Genomic DNA, 17,874 nt, shown 5'->3' with positions numbered 1-17,874 from the left:
GTACTGTATATCTCTTGAAGAGTGTTGCAAGATTTGATTTCTTACTACTGTCATGTGTGATAAGATTTGATCATTATTGCTCGGATTATTAGACTATTTTAATACTGAATATCCTCATTAGAGCTGAAAGAATTTGAGGGTAAATCTCTTAAGTCATTGGGGGAAGTAGTCTTTGGGACAGAGTCCAGATTGGCCTCAATGTAATGGGTCCGGTGGTATTTTAAGGGAGCACATAAGTTTTCACACAATTTTAATGAAAGTTTGAAGCATTCTCGCTACTCCAGCAATAATAATAATTTATTACATTTGTAAAGCACTTTTCATTATACAATAGACTATAAGAAGTGCATATCTACTGTACCTACCATAGTATTGCCCCATATTTACTATCACAATTCATTCACAAGGCAGCATGAACCTTAGGTTAGGGTACCAAAGACTAACAGAGCCCCACAGCCTTGGGAATGTAGACTGATGAGTTCACAAGTTGTTGCACCCATCCATAATCTGTCACAGTAACAAATACTATATGAATCGAAGTTGACTTATACTGTATGTAAGTATGTGTAGGTAATGGGGAGTGTATGTGGCTACAGTATGGAGACAAAGATGAAGAAAGACAATTTCATGGGTCCCAAGACTGCACAGCCTCATGGGAAATAATTACAACAGGTGTATTATGTTTTAGTCATGTCTTCTTTTTTAACTGGATTGATGCATATCACTCCCCAGATGTTATCATGTGTTAGCAGACAAGTTAAACATCTCATATATATTAAGGTATCTTCTGAAACCTTGTAGACATGTTCTAAACAGGTCAACCAAAATGTGTATGTAAAATATTTTTTTTCATTGTGTGCCTTATGTAAATGAGCCCTGCTATATTGTTCTAGAAAAGCCCCACATGTCACAAGTGCCTTTGGGCAGTGGTGGAAAAAGTACCCAATTGTCATACTTGAGTAAAAGTAAAGATACGTTAATAGAGAATGATTTTTAAGTGAAAGTCATCCAGTAAAATACTACTTGAGTAAAAGTATTTGGTTTGAAATATACTTAAGGATCAAAAGTAAATGTAATTGCTAAAATATACTTTATCAAAAGTAAAAGTATAAATCATTTCAAATTCCTTTATTAAGCAAACCAGACGGCACTATTTTTCCGGATAGTTAAGGGCAAGCTCCAACACTCACACCCATTTACAAACGAAGCATGTGTTTAGTCCACCAGATCAGAGGCAGTATGGATGACCATGGATTTTCTCTTGATAAGTGTGTGAATTAGACAATGTTCCTGTCCTTCTAAGCATTCAAAATGTAACGACTACTTTTGGGTGTCAGGGAAAATAAATTGAGTAAAAAGTACATTATTTTCTTTACAAATATAGTGAAGTAAAAGTTGACAAATATAAATAGTAAAGTACAGATACCCCAAAAAATGACTCAAGTAAAAATACTTGAAAGTACCACTTATTAATACTTTACACCACTGCCTTTGGGGAGGTGGGACCACAGTTTCAGAAGGGTAGGAGGGGTTTAGTACAACTGCTGTGAGGCCAGAGATTAAAGAATTTATAAAGCCAGGAATCACAATGGTCTGGTGAGTTTGTTCCGACCTGCATTGGAGGAGAAGAAAAGGGATATTCCATATTTAATGTGGAAAGGAAGCGTGCACACTTAGAATGAAGATGGGGACAGTCCTTGCAGTGTTGTTGCTGGCACTGTTTTCATCTGCTGCAGCAAGTAAGTACAGGTGTAGGATCTTAATTTAAGCCAGTTTACTACAGCAGGAAAATTATCCTGCAGCAACAGGAAATGTGAATTATTGTGTGTATTATAATTAATGGACATGTTTGTAGGGGTTGATACATTTTTCTTAAGGGAAAATCAAGTCTAGTATTTCAAAGTGGAAATTAGGAACTTCAAACGCCTTTTTAAACCTAAAATACACTACAAGTTTTACATTTCCTGCATTGCAGGAAGGTTCTCCTGCAACAGGGTGATCAAATTAAGATCCTACATCTGTACAGCCACTCTGAATATTATTATGTATACCCGATAATCTGGTATACTTAGATTATATGTTTATAAGAAAGTATATTTTTAAATTACAAATGGGCATTATTTCTTACCTCAGGCTGTGGCGTGTCAGTATTTCACAATATGATAATAATGTAGTAACACTTGTTTCATTCAAACCTTTCAGTAATGCTGTGTATTGTGAAACACTGCATTTGGTATTGTTTTAGCCACTCTTATGACAGTGGCTCCTCATTGCAGCACTCCTCAGTGCAGCACTATGTGCATGACAAAGGGTCAGTTTCCCAGACACAGATTAAGCCTAGTCCTGGACTAAAACCCTTTCAATGAAGATTATCCATTTTATTCTCCAAATGCTTTGCAAACATTGCACAAATATGAATTAGTTCTGTTGTCATTCTTGATTTTTATGGGGAAGCATCATTGCAGTAATAGGGCCTCTAGGAAGATTCAATGCACTAACCTTCAACATTGTGCAAGTCGCATGAGATTTTAAATAAATAGTTAAAAAGCACAAGAGAGAAGGGTCTCTTTCGTCACCAATCGGTAGTTTGCATTAATTCCGAACAATATAGAGAGTATCAGTCAGCGGCTGTAAATTCTTGATTTTACAGTAAGATGTACCGATGGTGCACATTACAGTAGCCTATTCTAACAATCATACCCTTGATAATCACTTTACAGTCTCCCCCAATTGGGATATCTGTATTTTGTGATTTTGGCTATAGGGTGCCGTGTATGGATGACCGGAGTTCAATCTAACTCAGGTTTAGCATTTTGATTTGTCTTTTTTGGGGGGGATTATTGATTCAAATAAAAACATTATGCATTTATGAAAATAGTCTGTGCTTATCAGTGCAATTAAATATAAATTGTTTGACCTCTTTGGTCCTTATGTCAAAGACAATCCTCTCCCTTAGCTCTAATCTGTAGTAAAGTTATGGTACACACTCAGCTGACAGTCACATGAATAGGATTGAGGGGGATTGTAGAGCTTTTGGGATAAGCAGTCACCTAGGTCAGAGCTGAACCCCCTCCTTTGGTTGCAACCGAAAGTGTGACCATCTCCTGCCTTTTCAACTCTAATGAATAAATGCTGACTGTGCATGCTTACTTATGTAATATCTATGATTTATATTCCAGAGCCCAAAAGTCGCTTCACACGATATCCATCATGGAATACGAAAATGTATCCGTTGTGGAAAGATGAAGACCCTCGCTACAAAGACTCTTGGAAAGGTATGCACAATTTTCCTCTGTCTCAACACAATTTAAATACTCTGATGGTTAAATAACATTTTTCATTTTATTTATCAGGAATATCTCTGTGGACAAAAGGGTTTAAGTAAAGTAAGACAATTATCTCTGTGAAATAGTATACTTATGATATTCAATTCAAAGTGTACATTCTTCTCAACAGGTGGCAAGGTGAAGTTCATTGTGGGTAATGACGCACCGACCCTGACTGCAGCCAAGGTGACCTTTACCATCGAGCTGCAGTTCCCACACAACCAGAAGGTCATGCCCGACGGAGAGGTGGTGTGGGCCGAGAACTTCACCGTCAATGGTAAGTCCTCGAGGACTGACTGGGTTTTGATGACCTCATCCCTAGGCTTATTGGGAGGAAGAGTCTTGTGAACAAGATTAGAGTTTTGGCTATATGAGGGGCTTTTGTCACTTATACAGTAATCTTGGTGCCCAGAGCCAAATCTCGCATGAGTGCTGGCTTCTAGACAGCTATTGTTCATTAATAATGCATGACAGTCTACAATATCTGTATTGTTCTTTCCCTTTGGAAACTGCAGTGCCAAGTTACTGTCTGCAAAAAATTTAGTTTTGAGGTTAGATACTACATATTCATAGTACATACTCCTCTGTCTAAAGACAAGGCGGAAACCAACACGTGCTCTGTTTTCCTCTAGGAACACATTACCATCAGTCTGAGCCAGTGTATCCTGCCCAGAACACGGAGTGTAACGGAGTCTTTCCCGACGGCACACCTTTCAGGAAGGGTGGTGACAAACCCCCTCCATATGTGTTTGTATGGAAGACATGGGGTAAGTACAGCTGCAAGCACTCTCATCTATTAGGCCTACAGTATACATGTTAACGTGTTTTACTTTGTCTTGTAGGAATGTTATAAACCTTTAATAACCATGTAATAACACTGTTATAAGCATGCAAAGCTATTTCCTTTGCTTTGCCTCACAGGTCAGTACTGGCAGGTGTCTGATGGCCCCTCGTCCTCCCTCACCATCGGGACAGACAATGTCCCTCTGGGTTCCTACATAGTGGACATTGTCATCTACCACTACCGCAGCCACGAGAAGTTCATCCCTCTGGGATACGCCTCCACACAGTTCTCCATCACTGGTTAGTAGAATGAATGAGTGAACAAATTGAATGACTTAATGAGTGAATGAATGAACAGATTTTAATACTATTTTAAAATGCATATGTTTATTCAATCTATGTAGAAAACAACAATACTTTCTACTGGAAGTTACTTGAAGGTATTTATTTCCGTGTCTCTAGATCAAATCCCCTTTGCCGTCTCAATGAGCCAAGTGAACGACGTCAACGAGGCAGACCTGAGCTTCGTCCAGAACAGAGCGATAGCCTTCACCATCAGTCTCCACGATCCCAGCGAGTACCTGAGTGACGCTGACATCACATACAACTGGGACTTTGGTGACAGCAGTGGAGCTCTCATCTCCAGAGAGCTGACTGTCACCCATACCTACATAGTGGCTGGCGGCTTCAAACCCCAGGTGGTTGTACAGGCTGTTATCCCTGATAAAGCATGTGCCACACCAGCTGGTGTTATCCCCACTGGTAACACTGTCACTATTGGGCCTGCAAACCTGGCAGGCACGACAGGTAATTCTCATCTTGAAACACTGTAGTCCAGAAGTGAATGTCAAAAGGCTTTACTTGGGTTCCTTGCATCCTTAGTCTCGTCAAGGAGAGAGGAAGTGATGACTCGTGGGAAAATACTTTTGACATTCACCCAATACGTAGTAGGCTAAGCCAGAATTGACCAAGAAAATAGGAAATTGAATGGTCATGTTTCTCTCTCCAGTGAGAGCTCCTGCTGCGGATGCGTCGGCTGCTCCAGTAACGGCGGCCACACAGGGAGCTACAGTAAATGTAGGCCCCTCAGTCCCCGCTGAGACTGACACACAGGAGGACACGCCTGAGGTGGGATCCTCCACCGCTCAGCACACAAAGACACCTTCTCCAGTCAACCCTGACACCTCAACTGTCTCCGCTGGTTTAACAACAGCTGCTTCTGACGTAGAGCCAGCAGGTATGTTCAAAACACCTACGTAGCATATCAATTGATGAATTAAGGGAATGAATTGTATGTCTAAGGTGTTTTAAATAGTTGGATTGTCACTTTTCTCCTGATACAGGGGAGACGGCTACAGCTCAAGCTCCCGTGGTGATAGTTGTTAAGCGTGAAGCAGGTGAAAAACCCAAGGATGATGACTGTGTGATCTATCGCTATGGGTCCTTCTGCGCTGGCATTGACATTGTTGGTGAGTCAACTGTCTAAAGGACATCTAAATCTCCGCCTTGTGGTTTCCTAATATTGGATTTGATTAACATTGAGGATTATTACATCCCGTCTTTATGTCTTTGTTTTCAGAGGGCATTGAGAATTTGAAGATAGTGCAAGTGGACAATGCTCTGATCAAGACTGATGAATTTGAGGTTGAACGAAATGTAGTGGATCTAACTGTCACCTGCCATGGGAGGTGAGTATTCCTGCACCAAAGCAATTAAAGGGAGACTGTCTCAAAGAATCAAACCAGTCATTATTTCGCTAAGCAGAATCATGGTCCGCAGACAAATCAATAAGGAATACAGGCCTATATCCCACCAGTTAAGCACTAGGGCTAGTTTCATTTCCCCAGATTAATCCTAGTCCTGGATTTTTTAAAAAGTATTGTATTTTAGTCCAAGATTAGTCTGGGTCAGGGAAACCGGCTTCTATTGTTGCACTGAGCGTTTCTGACCCTGTATCTGTTTTCCACCAAGCCTTCCCACAGAGGTGTGTATGGTGGTGTCGGATGCAGACTGTGTGATGCCAGTCCACACCATGTGTAACACAGTGTCGCCCTCTTCTGAGTGCCAGCTGGTACTGCGTCACTTTTTCAATGACTCTGGCATCTTCTGCATCAATGTGTCCATGACCAATGATGTCAGTCTGGCAGTCACCAGCGCCAAAGTTAGCGTGACCATGGGTATGTACTGTAACATGTCTGCTCTTCATATCTCTGTATGGTGGCTATGTTGGGTGGTAGCCTCACCCATGTCTCATACCTGGGTCCCAGAGACAATGAGTCCAACACCTTCCAGTCCAACACTTATTGTTACTGTTTAGAAAATAATGAATATGTTGTTATATGAAGTTGTTTTACATACATTATTGTCTGTGTTCTGGCAGGTTCCGGTCTGTCCTCAGTGGGCACTGTAGCCATGGTGATGGGGGTCCTGATCGTTGCTCTGGTCGCTGGATCCGTGGCCTACACTTACAAGTGAGTCACATCAATATTGGTCTACACTTGTCACACCTTTCTGAAGGGTTCCATATCACCACAAACTATAACCTGTACCGCTTGCTTTGAGACATGACCCTTATGGTGTCTGTTTACACTGTACAGCCATGTCTCAGGGCAACTGTATGCGTCATATTGTACCATTGATAATACCTTTCTAATGACCTTTTTTATCCTTTATTTCACCAGGGGAGACACGTTAAGATTCACAAATTTTTGTCAAGTGAGCCTAGTAAAAAAAATCATGTAATTTAATGTTCTTTTTTTGTTCCACAGACGGTTCAAAGCCTACCGTCCTCTGAAGGAGGAGTCTGTGGTTGGCTCCTCCTCCCAGAGCGCTGAGAGCAGTCCTGGTTGGAGCTCTGGACCTCTGCTGTTTTGGAACCTTCTGAGTCGACAGGCTCCTGTAGAGAACAGCCCACTGCTCGATGACAGGCTTGTGTGAATGGACAACAACAACCCATTCAACTGTCAAATACACACAAAATAACAGCCAAGAAACATTTTATTTGCACATATAGTCATCTGACATGTTTTGTTTTTTGTTTTATACTTTTTATACATTTATTTTTTAACTGTGTGTAATTTGGCTTATTTCCCTCAAACTAAACATTTTCAAAGAGCATATGTATGGTAAGACCAACATTGATTTAACATTTTTATACTGGAGGTTTGACCAGTGAATATTAGTGAAAACTACTGTGAAGTTATACATTTTAATATCTTTCCCCCATTAAAATCCCCCCAAAACTGCACTATTGTCTTTCTATTTGTCAAAATAATGTTGTGAATAAAGACCAAGAGCACAAATGGCTAATTTAATTAAATATTTTATTAGGTATCATAATCAGATCATGCAACAGTAACAATGTTTGACAATGTCTTGCCTGCAGGGACATTTCAATACTCCTCTCCCTCCTCCTCTCCCTCCCCCTCAATGGAGTCAACCCCTACCTCCTCGTAATCCTTCTCCAGGGCTGCCATGTCCTCTCTGGCTTCAGAGAACTCTCCCTCCTCCATGCCCTCACCCACATACCAGTGCACAAAGGCACGTTTAGCATACATCAAATCAAACTTGTGGTCAAGACGAGCCCAGGCCTCTGCCACAGCAGTGGTGTTGCTCAGCATGCACACAGCCCTCTGGACTTTGGCCAGGTCTCCACCAGGGACTACAGTGGGAGGCTGATAGTTGATGCCAACCTTAAAACCAGTTGGGCACCAGTCAACAAACTGAATAGAACGTTTGGTCTTGATGGTGGCAATAGCAGCATTGACATCTTTGGGCACCACATCACCACGGAACAGAAGGCAACAAGCCATATACTTGCCGTGGCGAGGGTCACATTTCACCATCTGGTTGGCTGGTTCAAAGCAGGCATTGGTGATCTCAGAGACAGAGAGCTGCTCATGGTAAGCCTTCTCTGCAGAGATGACTGGGGCATAGGTGGCCAGAGGAAAATGAATACGTGGATAGGGCACCAAGTTGGTCTGGAACTCTGTCAGATCAACATTAAGGGCACCATCGAATCGAAGGGAAGCAGTAATGGAGGAAACAATCTGGCTAATGAGCCTGTTGAGGTTGGTGTAGGTGGGACGCTCAATGTCGAGGTTCCTACGACAGATGTCATATATTGCCTCATTATCCACCATGAAAGCACAGTCAGAGTGCTCTAGGGTGGTGTGGGTGGTCAGGATGGAGTTGTAAGGTTCCACCACAGCTGTGGACACCTGGGGAGCTGGATAGATGGAGAACTCCAGCTTGGACTTCTTGCCGTAGTCAACAGACAGGCGCTCCATCAGCAGAGAGGTGAAACCAGAGCCGGTGCCACCTCCAAAGCTGTGGAAAACCAGGAAGCCCTGAAGGCCTGTGCACTGGTCAGCCTGAAGAGATAGAGAAATATGTCAATAAAAGGAGGACAACAGATGTCCACATTCTGATCAGATAGTTGATAAAATCTGTAATTCATTCATTCTGAGATAGCCACCAGTTTGCGGATCCTGTCCAGCACCAGGTCAATGATCTCTTTGCCAATAGTGTAGTGTCCACGGGCATAGTTATTGGCAGCATCCTCTTTGCCAGTGATGAGCTGTTCAGGATGGAATAACTGGCGGTAGGTCCCAGTGCGCACCTCATCTGAGGAGAGAAAATGAACAGCTCATTAAGGAGCTCAAGAAAGCAGAGGAAATCCTTTTTGACATACCTTTATTTCAATTGAATGAGAACCAGGAAGCTTACCTATGACTGTGGGCTCCAGATCTACAAACACAGCCCTGGGGACATGCTTTCCAGCCCCAGTCTCACTGAAGAAGGTGTTGAAGGAGTCGTCTCCTCCCCCGATGGTCTTGTCACTGGGCATCTGTCCGTCTGGCTGGATACCATGTTCCAGACAGTAGAGCTCCCAGCAGGCATTGCCAATCTGGACTCCAGCCTGACCCACATGGACAGAGATACACTCACGCTGGAAAATAAATGAGAAAATATTTAAACCTCTTCAGGATCGGTGTCCCATCCTCGGGATGGTTGAGCTAATGTAGGCTAATGTGATTGGTATGAGGTTGTAAGAAACAAAAACAATTCCCAGGACATAGACATATCTGATATGGGCAGAAAGCTTAAATTCTTGTTACTCTAACTGCACTGTCCAATTTACAGTAGCTATTCCAATGAAAGAATACCATGCTATTGTTTGAGGAGAGTGCACAAATATGAACTTGAAAATGTATGAATAAACCAATTAGGCACATTTGGGCAGTCTTGATACAACATTTTGAACAGATATGCAATAGTACATTGGATCAGACTAAAACCATCTAGTGGCCAAAGTCTAAATTGTGCCTGGGTTGGAATAATTCATTATGGCCTTTCTCTTGCATTTCAAAGATGATGGTACAAAAAAATGCCATTTTTTTCTTTTTTTAAAATCTTTTACCAGATCTAATGTGTTAAATTCTCCAACATTATATGCACATCTTCGCTTCAGGTCCTGACCTACAGGCAGTTAGATTTGGGTATGTAAATTTAGGCGAAAAAGAAAGGGGCCGATCCTTAAGAGGTTTTTAATGTAGCAGAATTACAATACATTTGACAGAAATGTACACTTGCCAAAAACACCACCTAGTGGAACACTGGGTAGGCTACATGTAAACTGAAGAACCGCATGAATGGAGACCAATAGCAGAGGAATCTTGACATCTATAAACATATGACCATTACTAAACTGACAAGAAGGTCACGTTACATCACTAAGGAATTAAAATGCAGCTGGCAGCCGGAGAGGAAGAGGTTTATTTTCATGGTTTAACTAGACATAGTGTTAGACATATGTTACAGAAGTGAGACATATATTCCCCTTCTGTCCCCACCCAGTCTGCCCTCCCACACCTAGCAACACAATGAATGACAGTGAGAATATAATCCCATTTTATTACCGTTTTAAATCAATTTCCTGGATAAATAAACGTTGCTGCCTTTGATGAATATTGTACAATTCATGTTTTCAATAGCTAGCACAAATTCTGCATGCAAAATATAGTGCCCTAGTTCTTTCATTCCACTGCCATACCAATTTATGTAATACCCTTGTATTAAACCGAAATAGCATGCAATACCATTTCCAAACGCTAATGCAGTCTAAGCAAATCTTCTGCATTTGGAAATGGGTGAACAACACGAAAATGCTCTAAATCCCCCCAATCCAGAATTCATTGACCGAGACAATAAGAATCGACCCATATAGCCACAATTAGGGTGTAATATTGTCTCATAATTATATAAATTCTCATTAGAAAACATCAAAAACGTAATTATTTCAGGCTTATTATTGCTGAAAAAACAACATGACTTACCATGTTTTCTAAGAAGGATCGAACAATAAGGGAAAACACAAAGCAATACGCAGAGAGATCCCTATTTGTGTCTGAATGAATGACTGTATTCTCTGCGCGTCAGGATCGACGCAACAACTGCTGATTGAGAGGGGCGGCGCTTCCAGATTTATGCACAGGCAGTGTGCGTCGTGTAACTCGCCTATTTGAGTGTGAAAAGTAAATTTTTAAAACGAAGCTTTTATGCTAATTTTGTATTTTTCTAATTGTGAATTATGAGAATTATTAAATGTTATGTGATTCAGGGAATGGAAGGTAGTGAATTGACCCTATGTCCTGTGTCACGCTGTTTGAATATATAGTTCACCCCAATTAAAAATGCACCTTATCATGAATACCCTTGAGAGTGAGCAATCCAATATTTATGTGTAGGGACAGCTTTAGCATTAGGATTATTGACTGCAAATCAATGGGAGTGTTGGAAGCTACTGAAGGTCAGAATGCTCAAAGAAACCTTCCAATCTATCACCATAGGACAACCTAAAACACATACCCACATCTTAAATGATGGTTATATATAGATTTATGTCCAATGTCCTTTTAGGGAACAGTACCAGATAAATAATTTAAAATGACAGAATCAGGGAAGGACTCTATCTCACTGAAGCTGAGCCAGTGATCCAATGATGCTTTTAAAGCCTATTTTTCTCCTCCTATCTCTCCTCCCTCTTTGTCCTATATTCTCTGCAATGATGATGTCATCCCCCTGGGCTGATCACGTGATCACAGTGTCTTGCTCCTGATTGCACTGGGCTGGCCTGAGTGTATTCTGTTTAAGGAAGCAGTTTTTCTTTCTACTATCTATCCAATTGAATATAGCCATAATGACCAAACATATATTGACTTTAAGGGCTCAGGTCTGAGTTTCCTGATAAGTCTACATCCCCACACAGACTGTCCTGAAGGATTACACAACAACCGAAGTTTGAAAAGCCTGCATTGTCAGACTATCCTGAGTACTGGATTTTGTCTGGCAGATATATAAATAGAAGCTTACATCAGGTTGTTCTACAAAGTCATTGTAAGTTCTTAACTGACTTGCCTAGTTAAATAAAGGTTAAATCACACAACAACAACAAAAAATACTGTAAAGTGAATAATTGCTTTGATACAGACCCTCTGTAAAATCCCCTCAAAAATATCTGTGACACAAGCAATTTGTTTGTCTTTAGAGCTTTATTTTGGAATATTCTAAATATACCCTGTGAGCAAAACTGGTTGAAATTACATATTTTCGACCAGTTTTGCTCATTGGGTAAGCTACCAAGAAACAAAGATTGTCAATTGTGGGTTAATACAGTAAGTGTGAGTGTGATTTAGGTCCACTGTAGAAGGAGCGGAACAAGACGTGTGGTCTCATGCCTATACAATTCCAGGGGGAGGTCCCCACACCGCAACAGATGAGGGAAGAGGAGCCCTGAAGTCAAACAGCAGCTGGATGGGAGTGGTCCTCTATGGAATCTATGGATCGCACTCATGGTTTTCCAATGCAGTCAAAAAGCAGTTGTTGGCCCATACTGGTTATCTCCGTGAACATATTAAAGCTTTAAGGACTTTATGATTATGATAAAAGCTTTCAAAGTGCATTTTGAAATCAACAGCCATGTCTACAGTATCTGTGGCTTACTTCTTTTTACCTTTCATGCTTAAAAAACATATTCCACTGTAGGGCATAAATCTTAAATAGCTTTTTATAGAGGTGATAAAAATAGATGTTTTCATGATAAACAACTTTGTGTTTTTCTGGTGTTCTTCTCTCAGTGGCTTCTGGAGCAGATAATGGGGGTATCATGTATAACCCTATGGGGATAGTGTGTATAGTTGCCATTGAGTCCCATGTGGTTAGCAACCAGGGTTGCCGCTGAGCCTTTCCACTTCGCTGCTGCATGTTGAATGACATACAATTGTTTTATATGGACATTTTATTTCCCTTATCCAAACAAATCATGAAGCCATACCAATGCCTCAAAAAGTTAGTTTAAACTGCCATACCACATGCATTGTTTGGCATTTGTTTGTCAAAGTTAAGGTTCAACCCATCCTTATCACAATTCTTTCCACCACATTTTGTTCTTCTCCAGCTCATCCTACCAAAGATAGAGAAAGGAGGTTTTAACCGTTTCATCTATAACTCAGTGTAAGAGAAAAGAAAAACAAGGAACTTGGAGGGAAGCCTCAGTCACATCCCCCACTGGGGCAGCTATGTCCTACTCCTTTTTACTGCTGCTGCTATTCAAGCTTGGTCACGTGACTAACAGATAAAGACGGTTTATGTGGATACTAGGCCTGTAACCAAGCAACTCCGTTACTCATCACCTAGCAACGGATGGACCACGGGAGGAAGGGGGCTTGAGGGTTGGGTGTCTGTTGCTCCCTGTCCTAGATCTAGGCTTGAGTCATTTGACCTCTATTATCAGCAGCCCAGACAGTAGTTCTACAACAACCACAAATTCAAGTTTAGTTGGTACAGTCTAACATTTTATCAATAATATCAGCTATTTAAGTCTACCCATTTTGATGAAAGCACCCATATTGAACAGTGCTTTTATAACTGAATGTGGTCAGGCTGCAACTGACAGTAAATATTAAAACAAGCAACAGAATAACTTGAAATGAATACATATTATAATTATAATCACAATCACAATGACACTTGTACTTGGCCTACATTTTATTTGTTTTATTTTATTTAACCTTTATTTAACTAGGCAAGTCAGTTAAGAACAAATTCTTATTTACAATGACGGCCTATTGCGGGAGGATAAAAAAAATTATATTTATAAATTAAATAAAAACATAGGACAAAACACACATCACGACAAGAGAGACAACACAACACTACATAAAGAGAGACCTAAGACAACAACATAGCATAGCAGCAACACATGACAACCCAGCATGGTAGCAACACAACATGACAACAACATGGTAGCAACACAACATGGCAGCAACACAACATGGTAGCAGCACAAAACAGGATACAAACGTTATTGGGCACAGACAACAGCACAAAGGGCAAGAAGATAGAAACAACAATACATCACGCAAAGCAGCCACAACTGTCAGTAAGAGTGTCCATGATTGAGTCTTTGAATGAAGAGATTGAGATAAAACTGTCCAGTTTGAGTGTTTGCTGCAGTAAACTGAAAAGACGAGCGACCCAAGGATGTGTGCGCTTGTGCGCTTTGGGGACCTTTAACAGAATGTGACTGGCCGAACGGGTGTTGTATGTGAAGGATGACGGCTGCAGTAGATATCTCAGATAGAGAAGTGAGGACAGTGTACCGTCTGGCCATACTCCCAAGTACTTGTATGAGGTGACTACCTCAAGCTCTAAACCCTCAGAGATAGTAATCACTCCTGTGTGGAGAGAGGCATTCTTCTTTCCAAACCACATGTCCTTTGTTCTGGAGGTGTTCAGAATAAGGTTGAGGGCAGAGAAAGCTTGTTGGACACTAAGAAAGAAAGCTTTGTTGTAGAGAGTTTAACATAAAAACCCGGGAGGGGCCAGCTGAGTATAAGACTGTATCATCTGCATATAAATGGATGAGAGAGCTTCCTACTGCCTGAGCTATGTTGTTGATGTAAATTGAGAAAAGCGTGGGGTACACCCTTGATGACAGGCAGTGGCTGAGACAGCAGATTTTCTGACTTTATACAATGCACTCTTTGAGAGAAGTAATTAGCAAACCAGGCCAAAGACCCCTCAGAGACGGCCCACAAGAATGGAATGTTCTACCATATCAAAAGCTTTGGCCAAGTCAAAAAAATAGCAGCACAACATTGCTTAGAATCAAGGGCAATGGGGACATCATTGAGGACCTTTAAGGTTGCAGTGACACATCCATAACCTGAGCTGAAACTAGATTGCATACCAGAGAGAATACTATAGACATCAAAAAAGCCAGTCAGTTGATTATTGACAAGTTTTTCCAACACTTTGACAAATATTGCAAAATAGAAATAGGCCTATAACAGTTAGGATCAGCTTGATCTCCCCCTTTAAATAAAGAATGAACCGTGGCTGCCTTCAAAGCAATTGGAACCTCCCCAGAGAGGAGAGACACGTTAAAAAGGTCAGAGATAGGCTTGCCGATGATAGAGGCAGCAACCTTAAATACGAAAATGTCACATCTAGTCCTGCCACGCCCTCTAGTGCCCATCCTGTGTCTCCTTGACCTGCCGCCACTCCCCCAGTGCTTTCTCCCTCTCCCTCTGTGTGTGTGTGTGTGATTGTGTGGGCAGAGACAGATGTGCTCGAATCAGAGCAGATCCCCACCAGCTGCAACCTGTTCCATAATCAAGACTACAAATACTCAGTCCTGCCACCTCCACACTGTCAGATTGTAATCTCTGCTCAGTCAGTCCATGTTTCTAGCTGTTTGTTCCTGGTTACCCTTGCCTGACGTTGTTTTTCATTCATTCATTCTTTCTGCCTGCTCTGACTCTGGTCCCTGTCTCCAGTCCGACTTCTTGTCAGTCCTGCAACTCTGTCCTGGATTCTCACTTTACGCTCCCTTGGATTCCCCTCCGGACCTGCTTATCCTGTCCCAACACCTCTCGCCTCACCCTCAGCCTCCGCACCTGGTTTCCAGCAACCCGCCTGTGCTTCCCCTGGCCTGCACTCAACCCCCCCCCCCCCCCCCCCCCCCGTGTTTCAATAAATACCTTGGTTACCTCATCCCAGTCTCTGAGTCTGAGTCTGCTCTTGGGTTCACCTGTTCCACTCCGCATGACAGTAAGTGTCTAAAACCTTTTTTGGGGTCATACATTTGACTATTAGTTAAACAATCCATGATAATATCAGTGGATTATAGGGGGATCTCTCTCAGTGGATGGGAGGGCCTTCATTCTGCAAGGTTGATCTAATCACAAGAATGAATGTAGAATAGATTACACATTTGCCACAGGGTTTATATTGTGTGCTCTATAGAGCTAGGCCTATCGATTGTATGGGTTTCTTTGAAGCAGCTTGGAGGTGGTGAGACGGTAACTAGGTTAGGTTGACAAATGGAGTGTAACATTGTATCTGACTGTCATGCATTTTTCTGCTGATCACTATGAATGAAGCAGGCTGTGGTGCATACATCTTCAAGGCATTATATCATATGCAGAATATACATTTGACCTATATAGATTAAAAAATTGCATTACTCAAATCAGAGATATGCAAAATAGACCATTTTTTTGTGGTCAGTTATTGCAATTAATCAATTTGTGGCAAAATATTTCAGAGTAATGCAGAATTGACGCACAATGGGTGGGGTTCGAGGGGGTGCTTAATGACGATTGTCTCGGTTATCCAATGTGAAAAGCAGGGTTTTCTTTACTGGACAGATTTACCATGACTTGCACAATAGCATTAAAGCAGACATAGGGCAACAATTTTTTTTATTTCACCTTTATTTAACCAGGTAGGCCAGTTGAGAACAAGTTCTCATTTACAACTGCGACCTGGCCAAGATAAAGCAAACAGTGCGACAAAAACAACAGAGTTACACATTGGATAAACAGACGTACAGTCAATAACACAATAGAAAAATTGATGTACAGTGTGTGCAAATGTAGTAAGATTAGGGAGGTAAGGCAATAAATAGGCCATAGAGGAGATATAATTACAATTTAGCATTAACACTGGAGTGATAGATGTGCAGATGATGATGCGCAAGTAGAGATACTGGGGTGCAAAAGAGCAAAGAAATTACATGGGGATGAGGTAATTGGGTGGGCTGTTTACAGATGGGCTGTGTACAGGTGCAGTGATCGGTAAGCTGCTCTGACAGCTGATGCTTATAGTTAGTGAGGGAGATATAAGTCTCCAGCTTTAGTGACTTTTACAATTCGTTCCAGTCATTGGCAGCAGAGAACTGGAAGGAAAGGCGGCTAAAGTAGGTGTTGGCTTTGGGGATGACCAGTGAAATATACCTGCTGGAGCGCGTGCTACGGGTGGGAGTTGCTATGGTGACCAGTGAACTGAGCTAAGGCGGGGCTTTACCTAGCAACGACTTATAGATGACCTGGAGACAGTGGGTTTGGCAATGGATATGTAGCGAGGGCCAGCCAACGAGAGCATACAGGTCGCAGTGGTGGGTAGTATATGGGGCTTTAGTGACAAAACAGATGGCACTGTGATAGATTACATCCAATTTGCTGAGTAGAGTGTTGGAGGCTATTTTGTAAATGACATCGCCGAAGTCAAGGATCGGTAGGATAGTCAGTTTTACGAAGGTATGTTTGGCAGCATGAGTGAAGGAGGCTTTGTTGCGAAATAGGAAGCCGTTTCTAGATGTAATTTTGGATTGGAGATGCTTAAAACCTCTCTGGGCTAGGTGGGACGTTAGCGTCCCACACTATTCAACAGCCAGTGGAATCGTGTGGCGCGAAATACAAATACCTCAAATGCTATAACTTCAATTTCTCAAACATATGACTATTTTACACCATTTTAAAGACAAGACTCTCGTTAATCTAACCACATTGTCCGATTTCAAAAAGGCTTTACAGCGAAAGCAAAACATAGATTATGTCAGGAGAGTACCCTGCCAAAAATAATCACACAGCCATTTTCAAAGCAAGCATATATGTCACAAAAACCAAAACCACAGCTAAATGCAGCACTAACCTTTGATCTTCATCAGATGACACTCCTAGGACATTATGTTATACAATACATGCATGTTTTGTTCAATCAAGTTCATATTTATATCAAAAACCAGCTTTTTACATTAGCATGTGATGTTCACAATGAGCATACCCACCGAAAACGTCCGGTGAATTTACTAAATTACTCATGATAAACGTTCACAAAATACATAACAAGTATTTTAAGAATTTATAGATACAGAACTCCTTTATGCAAACGCTATGTCAGATTTTAAAATAGCTTTTCGGGGAAAGCACGTTGCAATATTCTGAGTACATAGCTCGGCCATCACAGGCTAGCTAATTTGACACCCACCAAGTTTGGGGCTCACTAAACTCAGAATTACTATTAGAAAAATTGGATTGCCTTTGCTGTTCTTCGTCAGAATGCACTCCCAGGACTTCTACTTCAACAACAAATGTTGTTTTGGTTCCAAATAATCCATAGTTATATCCAAATACCTCCGTTTTGTTCGTGCGTTCAGGGCACTATCCGAAGGGTAATGCGCGAGTGCATTTCGTGACAAAATAATTCAAAATATTCCATTACCGTACTTAGAAGCATGTCAAACGCTGTTTAAAATCTATTTTTATGCTATTTCTCGTAAAATAGCGATAATATTCCAACCGGGCAACGTTGTATTCATTCAAAGACTGAAAGAAAAAAATTGAGAAGTCTCGTGAACGCGCATCTCAGTCTCACTGTCCCCAGGCTGACCACTTACAAACTCTGCTCCTATACTTTG

General features: G+C 41.4%; 2 protein-coding genes across 2 annotated transcripts; one reads left to right on the top strand and one right to left on the bottom strand.

Annotated features, from left to right (window-relative positions):
- The first annotated feature begins 1,588 nt into the window (after positions 1 to 1,588).
- On the top strand, positions 1,589 to 7,356 carry LOC106567089 (melanocyte protein PMEL). Its single transcript, XM_014135973.3, has 12 exons — positions 1,589 to 1,739; positions 3,180 to 3,275; positions 3,457 to 3,603; positions 3,959 to 4,093; positions 4,248 to 4,409; positions 4,572 to 4,916; positions 5,119 to 5,346; positions 5,453 to 5,578; positions 5,689 to 5,797; positions 6,081 to 6,286; positions 6,490 to 6,580; positions 6,878 to 7,356. The coding sequence occupies exons 1-12, from the start codon at positions 1,679 to 1,681 to the stop codon at positions 7,044 to 7,046; spliced, it is 1,875 nt and encodes a 624-aa protein (XP_013991448.3). The 5' UTR covers positions 1,589 to 1,678; the 3' UTR covers positions 7,047 to 7,356.
- A 59-nt stretch (positions 7,357 to 7,415) lies between these two features.
- Positions 7,416 to 10,588, bottom strand: LOC106567090 (tubulin alpha chain). The gene is made up of 4 exons (XM_014135974.3): positions 10,448 to 10,588; positions 8,838 to 9,060; positions 8,587 to 8,735; positions 7,416 to 8,482 (listed from the first exon to the last, which is right to left on the bottom strand). The coding sequence occupies exons 1-4, from the start codon at positions 10,448 to 10,450 to the stop codon at positions 7,502 to 7,504; spliced, it is 1,356 nt and encodes a 451-aa protein (XP_013991449.1). The 5' UTR covers positions 10,451 to 10,588; the 3' UTR covers positions 7,416 to 7,501.
- Positions 10,589 to 17,874: the final 7,286 nt, after the last annotated feature.

The sequence above is a fragment of the Salmo salar genome, chromosome 13, assembly GCF_965601325.2.
Source record: "Salmo salar chromosome 13, fSalSal1, whole genome shotgun sequence".
NCBI lineage: Eukaryota > Metazoa > Chordata > Actinopteri > Salmoniformes > Salmonidae > Salmo > Salmo salar.
This window is presented reverse-complemented; position numbering and strand designations above follow the sequence as displayed.

Bases quoted from the DNA above. Each gene is read 5' to 3' on its own strand.
- LOC106567090 (XM_014135974.3), bottom strand. The intron at 8,736-8,837 runs GTAAGCTTCCTG...TTCTCTCCTCAG, and splicing joins TCTGGAGCCCACAGTCATAG to ATGAGGTGCGCACTGGGACC. The intron at 8,483-8,586 runs GTGGCTATCTCA...CTATCTCTTCAG, and splicing joins TGGACAGGATCCGCAAACTG to GCTGACCAGTGCACAGGCCT.
- LOC106567089 (XM_014135973.3), top strand. From the start codon at position 1,679: ATGAAGATGGGGACAGTCCTTGCAGTGTTGTTGCTGGCACTGTTTTCA. The intron at 5,347-5,452 runs GTATGTTCAAAA...CTCCTGATACAG, and splicing joins TTCTGACGTAGAGCCAGCAG to GGGAGACGGCTACAGCTCAA. The intron at 5,798-6,080 runs GTGAGTATTCCT...TTTTCCACCAAG, and splicing joins ACTGTCACCTGCCATGGGAG to CCTTCCCACAGAGGTGTGTA.